We start from the raw sequence: 12518 nt of genomic DNA on the forward strand, positions 1-12518 counted from the left end.
CTGTCTACACAGTGAAAGTAATATACTGCCCACAAACTCCTATAGCTAGAACTACTTCACTGCAACACAGAACACGACTGAAGATTCATGTCTGCTCATAATCCAGAAACAGAAACTCAACAAAAGTATTCAATCGTAAAGCTGCGCTTCAGTATTCTACAGACTAAACAGAGAAACAATTAAACCTCACTCTGCTTATGGAGAAACGACTTAACCCGTTCCCAGAAGCGAAATTGCAAATTGTAACAGTGAGAGTCTTTGTTGACGCTATTGTCAGCAAGGTTTCTAAGTTGCTCCCCGCACGATGTGGCAGCTTTTGACACCCGCCGGAGAGTCACCTTACACGCCATGTACCGGTTTCCAGCAATGCTCTTGGTGTCTGCGTGTGCGCTCCCTCCAATTAATCCCCGCAGCCGTTACAAAACAATGCCTCCACTACGCGAGCTATGTAGCTGACAGCCGACCTCCTGCGGTTCATACTCTGTATCGAAGACTGTCCTATAACATCCCACACCTCCTTCTCCGACCAAGGATTCCATTAAATGCAAAACTATGTCCATACTAACTTGGCGGGAAACGTGGCTCACGGCCTCCCGTGGGATCTCGAAAGGTCAACTCGCATCCGTCAGTCGTGACCCCCGTGTATTCCTCTCTACTAAAAGGATACCACCTTGTAAGATGCTATCGGTCTCCATCCCTGGCTTCCAGCACCTGGCTGTTTTTAACTAATTCCATTAGCGGCAGGGTTGCGTCTCGAATCAGCCCACAGATTTCGCCTCTAGGACATTGCCAGCAGGGCTGTAAACCCCACTGTCGCCACTCTGTTCTCTTAGGAGCAGTAAAACCATATCTCCCCCGGTCGAACAGAGCATGACTTCTTTTCTGACCTCCCTTCCAACGATTGGCACTTTAATGGTCAGCACTCCCTGTTATCAGCGTCCAACTTAGATCAGTTCCCAGCTATACAACGCTACATTTTGTTAGTGTGTGGTGCTACCCAATGTCAACCAAATAAATGATAAATTATCCGATCATCCATCGTAAATAGCGATCTCAGATCGAATAAAATGTGCAAACGTACTAGTATAATATTACTTGAATGGGACAAAATACTGCCGCCTTACTCAATAATATGAGCAGCTTTTAGTGAATGGAGTGTCCAAAACACCTCGCACTGACACTTATGAGTCAATTAACTTCAATTCGGACTCTTATTCTTTACTGGATTACCATTTAAATTTTTGCTCCTTACTCTGATAAGGCAATTCTGGAAATTTCCCCCCATGAAATTTTCCGTAGTTTAGATGAATATATCGTTTTCTGTTTCTCGTCATGCACATGCTATTTCTAACCTTACATACTTGAACATGTTATACTAGAATGCAGATTCATATTTCTACACCTCTGAAATGCTGCTAAGCCGTCGTAAGGTTTACCATCCCACATTTTATTCAAAGGAAGTTATACTTTATAAGTTACTTAATTACAATTAAACGATGGAAAATCCAGGATGTGATAAGGAAAATGTTATGAAAATACCTGCTATTAAGACCAAGCGGTTCTACGCGCTTCAGTCTGGAACCGCGCGACCGCTACGGTTGTAGGTTCGAATCCTGACTAGGGCATGGATGTGTGTGGTGCCCTTAGGTTAGTTAACTTTAAGTAGTTCTAAGTTCTAGGGGACTGATGACCTCAGATATTAAGTCCCATAGTGCTCAGAGCCATTTGAGCCATTTTGAACCTGCTTTTCACCATATACCAGAGATGCTGAGTCGCAGATAAGGACAACAAAAAATCTGTCAAACTGGCAGGCTTTCATCCTGTAATATATCCAAAAATTCCTGTAATCCTCCTACCTCAACCTTCAGTTAGTTATTGTTCCACACCCATCTATCCCCTTCGCTGTCCCCATTCCAGCTCTACACGGCCCTCTGTTCCACTAACAGATTAGTAGTCCTTTTACTTCTTTCTTTTGCCATTGCCAACCCTCCTCCAACACCAACCGACTTCACCCAGCTGCCCTACCCTCTCTCCAGCTTATCCCTGCATGCTGTCACAAATACCACTTTCCTGTCCCGAGCCCTGCAAAGCTTTCCCTCCCCCTCTCCCCCACCCCAAATCTCCTCCTTTCCTGGACCACGAAACCCAGAATGCCTCACTCATCATGCATTGCTATTCGCAATCTGGCATCCGAAACAATGTCGTATGTTTTTGTGAGTAGAACTTGTGTGTGTATGTGTGTGTGTGTGTGTGTGTGTGTGCGTGCGTGTTTGTGTGTGTGTGTGTTGCTACCTAATTCGGATGAAGGCCTTTTTGGGCCAAAACTTACTTATTTGGCAGTGTTTATCTTCTGCCTATTTGCGTCTTACCATTTCCTCTACATGGTGACTAGCAATCAACTCTTTTCATAACATAGTTAATTATAATTATTATATCTCCAATTGTACTTCAAAAATCTAACGAGGTACAAAATTTCCTCTTACATTTCGAAGTGCAATCGTAAATTTTACGATTGTTAATTAGTATTTTTCCTCTCATATCATTTCGCTTCTTACTTATAGGCGTTTATTTTTGTTTTATTTCACTTAACTCTCCCATTAATATCTAATACAATTCGGTTCCGCTCCAGATAGCGCCTTCATCGACTCGCTAGCGACTTACTGGCTCACTTGGACAACAGTCGTCTAGCAAGCGACAGTGCTCAAATCGTGGAACTCATATTTCCTGAATAACAATGTCCAATTTCTCACAAAGAACTTGGCCCCGATGTAGATGTGGTACACTTACAGCCAGATATAACTGGCATATTTTGAGGATGCCGTTACGAATGTGAACTGGCGCACTGTGTTTGGCAGGTGCTGCTGTGCCTGGCCGCCGGCACGCTGAGCGCCGAGTGCGCGCTGCTGCGAGTTGACTGGCGCTACGACCCCGACTGACCCCTGGAGGCGCTGGCGCCGCCGCCGCCAGTGTCCGTGAGCGTCGTGGCGCTGGAGGTCCCCGGCGCGGGAGGGCCTGGATCCGTGGCGCCAGTCGGCACCTCCAAGGTGGCCTGGGCCGTCTGACACCGGGGCGAGGGACAGCCCCTCCTGCCCGCGCAGTGCGGGCGCTACGGCTGAGAAACTCTGCCATCGGCGGCGCCACAGTGCATTCTACTACTGCCCCACATTTTCCGCCGTACCTTCTCTCTCTCTCTCTGATGGCGAACGACTCTCTCTGCGCACCGTGTTCAGCAATCAGGACAGCATCAGTGTGCTAACACAAATGACTTCCCGCTCCAACTTCTAGTGGAAAATCTGTGAATTTTAATGCAACCGAGTGGAGATAAAACCTAACGGCGACAAGATTAAGGGTGGCTGGAACCCTAGATATAAACCAAGTGTCTTTCATAAATGCGTTGCGGAAAATTGCGGAATCTGAAGTCTTGTTGAAGTATCAAACCTCTATGTACAACAATAGGTCCAAAAGCATTGCCCAGTATACTGTAGCACTAGTGAAAATGTGTGTGAAAGTCCTAGTCGATTAATCCTTTCGAAACGTGTATTAGCTAACGGTCATTTTTATCCACTGCATTGCGGCTACATTTCTTTCCACGCCATGAGTGCACGTTCGTTGGCATTTTGAGAGCGGTAATTCGAAAACATCTTTTCCCCGTATCATCGACATTCATAGAAACCCGATTGAACTAGGCCAGAAGCGTATGGGAATTGTGGTTTCACAGATTGCATAAGTCCTTTTGTGCTGAGCGGGTATCTAACATTTTTGGGGGTGTAGGTTGAAGTCTCTTAAGTCTGGCCTAAGATAATCTGCAGCCATCGTATGGATTAACACTTTTGTGCTTTGGTAAAGATTCTTCCATCACCACGAAAGTACGGTTCGGGGTGATTCAAAAAGATAGGATAGATTTCAACTGTTTATTACAGAAGACACTGAAACGTAGAAACACATTGCGTACCTCACTGGGTAGAGAAATGTTGAAAGTCTTATGATGGCACAGACATTATGCCATATACGCCACAAGGGTACCGTAAGTTGCTCGAGAAACATCAAAACGTTAGTCCATTACATTCCAATAGAACCCTGTTTATTTAATTGACAGCTTCAAGAATTCAATTTCTCAGCTCTTGAAGAGTAGCTGCCACAGGTGGGACAAATACTCTGCCTTTTACGTACACCCACAGAAAATTTACAAGAATGAGGGCCGGTGACTTTAGAGCCCAAAAGCAATGAACAACACCTTGTTGTCGATTTCTTGCAGTCCAACGTTGTGGGATGGTGTTATTAAGATAACTCCGCACCTCAAGCTAAAAGTGAGGTGGGGCAGCACCATGCATAAAAACGAGATCATTGAAATCTGTGTGAAACTGGGGAAACAACAAATTTTGCAGCATGTCCAGGTATTCCTGTCACTGTTTCCTCCGCTAGAAAGAAAGTTTCGTAAGCTTTGTGAACAGAAACTACACAAAACACGTTACGGTTTGAAGTATCGCATGTTCGACGACGACCCAGGATTTCGTGATATCCCTAATTCTTACATTATGGCGGTTTACTTTACTCGATGGATGAAACTTCGATTCGTTCGAAAACACGAATCGTTCGGAATAAGTGTCCTCTGCCATAAACTTGAGGACTGAAATGAAAAATTTGTAATTTCTGTCATGGACGCCATTTCTGCAGCAACTGCTACTTGTAAGGCTTCATGTGCAGGCTTCGTTTCGGAACACGCCACACCGTTGTTTGAGGAAGTTGAAGTTCCTGACCTCCCCGTCTTGTGGGCTTTTGAGGCCTTCGAGTGAACGCACACGTTAGACATTTTCAACAGCAATGAGTCACCGACAAGTGCTCTTCCCTTTGCATGCCAGTCATAACTCTGCCTTTGCAGAGTCGGCTTCTTGTTGAACCGACGGCGGCATGCACGTGGCATTTGAACAGTGGCTTCACTTCGCACAAATTTCAGCAAACGATGTAATTTAACTTTTGAAATAGTCGCCTTTCCGCTACAAACAAACAACAGCACACCTGTTTCAAAACTTGCTCTACGCAATGACATGCACTATGTGTTTCTTTCTTTTACTGTTTATCTATAACAAACGGAAATGTCTCCTTTCTTCTTCAGTGAGTCAGTATATTAATCGTCTATAGTTACAAAAAAATTTCACCAGCGATCTGCTGTGTGACGTGGAACATAGCTACTCTTTTCGAGGAAGAGAAACTAACTGTGGTATCCAATTAGGGCTAAGAAGAAACTGTCAAGTATGGTCACATGGTGATAATTCCTGAAAGCCGGGGCTAATATTCTAGTGTGACATTGCGTATCTGGAGTACGAAAGGTGGTAGGGGTGAATAAGGGTCGGACTTCGGAGTATTTAAATTTGCCATTAACCTAGCCTTCACCTCTGAATTCTAGAAATTGCTGACACGCGACTCGCCGAAGTGATGTCCAGCCGAAGAACTAACACTGGGTCGTTGATCAATACGGAATTATTATCATCGCATGAAAGCTTTTAGGACCATTACTAAGAAATCCTTAAATAAGAACTTTAAGTAACGGCTTCTTCATTTGCAGTGTATTGCGCTATGGAGCATAGTTTTTCTGTGAACTCGTCGATTAACATCAAGGCGGACTATTTTTATTTTCCATTATCGTTTGTCTCAGGGCGAGGAGTCTGTCGTTTGGAAGGAATTCATTAAAGGTTGACGGGTTTTATGAAAATGACTGCAGCGGTGTACTGTTCAATGGAATGTCTCTGGTACTGAATGAAGCAATCAGTACATCGAATGCAGCGTCGTAAGAGACAGTTTCTGTTCCATATGATGTTTCGGCAGACTGGCAACAGTTTACTGTATGTATATGAAACTGAATTCTTCCGGTTAGTATGTGAATATGGTCGCCGTGGTACGGTCTCAAGTTAATCGACCACGATGGAAAATTTACAGAAATATCAAAAGTATATTTGATGCAGTGAATATCCAATACTTAGAACTAGAAAACATAATCTCCCTAGTTCTTATCACTCATACGTGAAAGTGGCTCTTCTATTACTATTTTCCTAACCTTTGTACAAGACAATATCATATAAATGACAGAGAGATTTTACTGTTTCACTGAAAATGATCTTGAAGACACATAACGTTAATGGCTGTCTGTACGAGAGAGCGTTATTTGAAGAGAAATTACTGTCAAATGTGAAGTGAAGCAATATGTGTGACAGTTGATTGGACTGAACGAACAGTACAATAACCTAATAAGTGGAAGTGTGTGTTATATTTTTAGTTCTTTCTAAAGAACTAATACAGTGACTAATAGTTGACGGGAATTTTGAACTAATTGTTATGATAAAAAAGATCTATGTGTACATATATATATATATTTATGAAGTGGACGTAAACATTTGATCTTCTTCACTTGTACTGTATGGAAACTCTATAAGCTGTAATTCTGCTGTAATATATAGAGAAGAGGACACTCTAGAAAGTGGCTCTTCTACTACTATTTTCCTAACCTTTGTACAAGACAATACCATATAAATGACAGAGAGATTGTACTGTTTCACTGAAAATGAACTTGAAGACACATAACGTTAATGGCTGTCTGTACGGGAGTGCTTTATTTGAAGCGAAGTTACTGCCAAATGTCAAGTGAAGCAATAAGTATGACAGTTGACTGGATTGAAGGAACAGTACAGTAGCCTAATAAGTGGAAGGATGTGTTTTATTTTTAGTTCTTTCTAAAGAACTAATGTAGTGACTAAGAGTTGACGGGAATTTAGAACTAATTGTTACTGGAAAAAGAATTATATATATATATATATATATATATATATATATATATATATATATATATATATATATATATATATATATATGAAGTTGACGTAAACATTTGATCTTCTTCACTTGTACTGTATGTAAACTCTATAAGCTGTAGTTCTGCTGTACTATATAGAAAAGAGGACACTCTACTATGTACATATACGCATATCAATACTATATAGAATTAAGGCATTCTATCGAAGATAACTCCGGTGTGTGCTTCCTACTGTGAAATATACTTTTCGCTGCGAACTTCCTATTAAAATACGTTTCATCTTGAAATACAACAGGCTTAATCTATAGGAAAACCTACATGTACTTTTTTAATATTGCGCTATATAATATATGGTTTTGTTCGTGAAACTATCAACACCCTTCATCTAGTAATTGTGGTTTCATCATTATTATTTGTCTGTATTCATCGATTCATAAAAACAATTATAAATGGAATTTCACAGAAAGTAAACAGCTCAATTTCCTCACAGCATATGCTCACAGCTTTTCGATTTTAGTACAGAGACTGATTATGTCAATTTGGTACGCACTCGTGGCAGATTAATGAGACACCACTAACAACGTCAAAATGTAACACATGGAACCGTGGAATGACGACAGTCTTAGCCGATCTAACTTGACATTCTGGTTTACCATAATGCGCATTCCGCAAGCTCGCGAGACAGGGAGGTGAGTGTGAGAATCGACGCGTCGCATCGGCGACCAGTGGATGTGGTGCTCGTTTACCGTGCTGTTCCTTTGGACGTCATCCTATGTTCCGGTGGTTAACAGCAGCGTCAGTTACAAATCTCAGATTAACAAAACACGACACACTGTTAAAAAACGATTTCGCACAAAAGAGTTACACAGTTCTTAAGCTTATTGATCACACGACTCTCCTTTCTAGGGTTATTCGATTACTGTGATGTGGTCATAGCAATGACTTAGTGGCACAAAAATTGAAATGAATTGTACCAAATCATGAGAGAAGGGACCTCTCCCTGGAAGGGGAAAATAAAAGCGAACACAACGATTAAGAGACAATCTGTAAGGGGATGAAGTTAAACGAAAAGTCCCCACATAGGCTCCACGAGTTTCAGAGAATCGCCCACACAGTCGCGCGTACGAGGAAGGCCAGACACAGCGAATCACAGGGCAGGGAGACGGAACTGGGAAGGCCGGCTGCTTGTTTACTGCAAGGCGCTCCATTCACTTGTTTGTTGTTCCGACGGCGCGGCTCCACACGGGTTGGGCACCCAGCTGCTCGCTGGATTGAACAGATTGTTTATTTACTGTGTGCGACACAGCTAGCAGTGTGCTGCGTGCGGAATACTAGCAGGGGCGTAAATCCGCTGGCAGAGACGTGTCCATGACCTGAGGAGGTGTTGCTTGTGTAGACGAAACCATTACTGCTTGCTTCAAATGGTGTTTAGGGAAGATCTCCGTCCTGAAATTGGCACAATTATCCGATACACTGTTTAAGCGGGTAATTCCGTCGTACAACGAAATCTGAAGGTTAAAACTGACAAACATTTTATCGACATGTGAAGGATGTTCAGTCACCCCTTGCTGTTGTAAACGTAGGAAGACGTGAAACGGAGGCAGTAATCCGAAGGAAGTAAGATAAGATTGTAGCCTACATTCCACGTCAAATGGTTCAAATGGCTCTGAGCACTATGGGACTCAACATCTTAGGTCATAAGTCCCCTAGAGCTTAGAACTACTTAAACCTAACTAGCCTAAGGACATCACACACACCCATGCCCGAGGCAGGATTCGAACCTGCTACCGTAGCAGCCCCGCGGTTCCGGACTGCAGCGCCAGAACCGCACGACATTCCACGGCATTCAATCTGTAGGAGTATATAGGGTGTTACAAAAAGGTACGGCCAAACTTTCAGGAAACATTCCTCACACACAAAGAAAGAAAATTTGTTATGTGGACATGTGTCCGGAAACGCTTACTTTCCATGTTAGAGCTCATTTTATTACTTCTCTTCAAATCACATTAATCATTAAATGGACACACAGCAACAGAACGTGCTTGAAACACTTTGTTACAGGAAATGTTCAAAATGTCCTCCGTTAACAAGGATACACCGTCCGTCGCATGGAATCCCTCATGCGCTGATGCAGCCCAGGAGAATGGCGTATTGTATCACAGCTGTCCACAATACGAGCATCAAGAGTCTCTACATTTGGTACCGGGGTTGCGTAGACAAGAGGTTTCAAATGCCCCCATAAATGAAAGTCAAGAGAGTTGAGGTCAGGAGAGCTTGGAGGCCATGGAATTGGTCCACTTCTACCAATCCATCGGTCACCGAAGCTGTTGTTGAGAAGCGTACGAACACTTCGACTGAAATGTGCAGAAGTTCCATCGTGCATGAACCACGTGTTGTGTCGTACTAGTAAAGGCACATGTTCTAGCAGCACAGGTAGAGTATCCCGTATGAAATCATGATAACGTGCTCCATTGAGCGTAGGTGGAAGAACATGGGGCCCAATCAAGACGTCATCAACAATGCCTGCCCAAACGTTCACAGAAAATCTGTGTTGATGACGTGATTGCACAATTGCGTGCGGATTGTCGTCAGCCCACACATGTTCATTGTGAAAATTTACAATTTGATCATCAGAATCGAGGAAGTACAGTACAGGCCGACGAAACTAAAAAGACCTCTAACATGGAAATTAAGCGTTTTCGGACACATGTCCACATAACATCTTTTCATTATTTCTGTGTGAGGAATATTTCCTGAAAGTTAGAACGTACCTTTTTGTAACACCCTGTACATATCATGCACCAACTGAAACTAGAGACAAATCTGCTGTGGGAGTTAAATTTAATATATATGAGAAAGATTTGCTGTTCACATAGAAATTTCGTCAGAGGCAATGAAATTGATAGTGTTTTGAATCATTATAAGATAAACATCAACAAAAATGAAACAAAAGCTACTGAGCGTTGTCGGATGAAATCAGGAGATGCTGTCAGAACTAAGTTAGAAAATGAGACGTTAAAAAGCAGTAAACGAGTTTTGCTAATTGAGCAGTAAAATGTTTGACACGGACAAGAAGAGAATAAAAGCATATCAAACTGCGGGCTACAGAAGAGAGCTGAATATTTAGGTGAGTACATCGGGTATCTAATCAAGAGGTACAAATCTAATAGCGGAGAAACGAAATTTAAGGGACAACATGACTAAAATAACTGTTTGGTTAACAGGATACATTTTAATGCAGAATGAATACGAAGGCGTGCTGAAAAGTAATGATTCGGAGTTACTTTATACGGAAACTCTTGAAGCTATTTAAATAAAACAAACTTTATTAACATTCTACACCTTTATTCTTCAGCTCCGCATATTTATTTCTCAACGAGAGATGAGTTTGCTGACATCAACACTGCTGAATGTTTGGCTTTGCTGGCATCGATTCATCACTGTGAGAGTGAAGGTGTTCTTTAAGTTTTGGAAACAGATGAAAATGGGATGATGCCAACTGGGGACTGTATGGAAGATGATCAAAGCAAGGGAACCCAAGGCGTCGGAATGTTGCAGATTTCGCACTGCCCGTTTCTGGCCCGGCCATTGCCATACTGAAGGATAGGGCGCTCCATGCGTGGAGGAGCTGTTGGATGATGATGATGATTAGTGTTTTAGGGCTCATATCAACGAGGTTATCAGCGCCCGACGAGCTGTTAGAATTCTTGCTGTCAGGTTTCTGAGGATCTCGCGGCACCTTGCAGAGTTTACGGTGGCACCGACGCGTTACGTGTCGCCGTCTTACACGCTACAATTCGGAGCCCTCCAGAGCCAGAGGGTTGAGGGTTGCAATTTGTCAGCGAAGCTGGAAAGTCGACCGAGCAATATGCATGACATGTTAAACTTCCACCGATACCGAGAACGTAATAATAAATCCGAAGGTATTACATTTTAGCACGTCCTCGTAGCTGGTTTGGCAATGGAGAGAGGTGCGCAGGATAAAACCAGCAGAAGTCATTGAAGGGTTGACTACAGTCAACAGGTTAAATGTTTCAAATGACTCTGAGCGCTATAGGACTTAACATCTGAGGTCATCAGTCCCATAGAACTTAGAACTACTTAAACCTAACTAACCTAAGAACATTACACACATCCATGACCCAGGCAGGTCTCGAACCTGCGACCGTTGCAGCCGCGCAGTTCCAGACTGAAGCGCCTGGAACCTCGCGGCCACAACGGCCGGCGTTAACAGGTTAAAGTGACTGTTGTTGTTAGTAATTGTGCAGAGATGAAACGCCTTTCAGACGGCAGAATCTACATCTACATCCATACTCTGCAAGCCACCTGACGGTGTGTCGCTTGAAACTCTGAACATAATGCCGTGGCAGTTACAACCACAATAACGGCTTTGCACAAGACCACTAAGGCATAAATGGAAATGACAAGTTGAAGATGTCGTGGCTATGGGACACACTTTGCTATGATTAACTCATTCTCATAATTAGTATACGCTGCTTCACTTTAGATACAAGGCAGTTGTGCTTACGAACTGGTATTTTTCTTACGGTATCCTAGATCTCATATTTTCTGGTAGAATAAATAACAATTTGTGTGCTGTCATCTTTCATTCTCTTTAGCCTGAATTTTCGACTCTCTCAAAAATTGATTTGAAGCTGTAATTATAAGTCTAACCATTTTTCACTTATTTTTCCTTATCACCATACATTTTGGTGTCTTAGGTGTGTAACAAGACGTAAATACTTATATTGTTATCAAATAGTTAATTATCAGTCGTTTAGTGATAACTACCTGAACGTTGAGCTCATAAACAGGTACAATTACTCAAAGTGAATCACAGAAGCTTTAATTTACAGTTGATGACCTGACAATTACCTGAACAAGTAGTGGAATACACTTAGCTGGCAACTGTCCCGCCATCCTTATCTGAAAACTTATGAATCTGGTATGTCGCTGTAAATAATGAACTCACAAGTGTCATTTCAGTAGTGCATTATTAAACAATTCGTAATGGACAGTTTGTCAGAAAACTTGCCTGATTAATTCTTCTGGCGATTTTATAATACGTCTGACTGTTACTTCAACACCAAAATTGGTACGACAAGTCTGTATTTGTGGAATTCTAAGTTACCGCATGTAACGATTTGCAAATGACTACTTTCATCAAAACCACTGGAACGTGAAGAATATCTTAATGCAAAATACGAAACTAACGGGTCTGTACTGTATTTAGAAAGGTGTACTACAATAACAAAATGTCAAACCCTAAATTTAACGAATTTATTGTAGTTCTATTCTTACTCCACATCGTTCTCACGCAGAAATAAACAAAATAAGTCTCCGGTTTATGGAAGATAGTTCTTCCGCACTCGTACTCACCCTTAGCAAGGTTCTAAACTCTATTCGATCATCCAGATATAGGTGCACCATGTATTCTCCAAGACGATTACACTAATGAAGGGAGAATTCCATTGCACATGAGTGAGCCGTGGTAAAATTTGCTGTTTTGAAGAGCGCGCCACAGCGCGAAGTGTGAAGCAGTCGCCCTCCGCTTCTGGCGGTGGCGCCGCTGTGGTAATCGCAGGTTTGGTGTCTCCCTCTGGTAGAAAAGGGAAAAGGTTGCCTGTTCACGTGCATTTAAGGGACGCTATAAGCTCGCCTTGGACCCCTCTCCCCCCCCCCCCCCCTCCCTCCGCCTTATGAGTCCTCAAGC

General features: G+C 42.6%; 1 protein-coding gene across 1 annotated transcript in view; it reads left to right on the forward strand.

Moving 5' to 3' along the window:
* The window catches only part of LOC126355777 (uncharacterized), a 132520-nt gene extending 125987 nt beyond the window's left edge, over nt 1-6533 (forward strand). The window contains exon 6 of the mRNA XM_050006181.1: nt 2856-6533. Within this exon, the coding sequence (XP_049862138.1) occupies nt 2856-2936 (81 nt within the window). The 3' untranslated portion in view covers nt 2937-6533. The remainder of the gene's footprint in view (nt 1-2855) is intronic.
* Nucleotides 6534-12518: the final 5985 nt, after the last annotated feature.

Source organism: Schistocerca gregaria, chromosome 3, assembly GCF_023897955.1.
Source record: "Schistocerca gregaria isolate iqSchGreg1 chromosome 3, iqSchGreg1.2, whole genome shotgun sequence".
Lineage (NCBI taxonomy): Eukaryota > Metazoa > Arthropoda > Insecta > Orthoptera > Acrididae > Schistocerca > Schistocerca gregaria.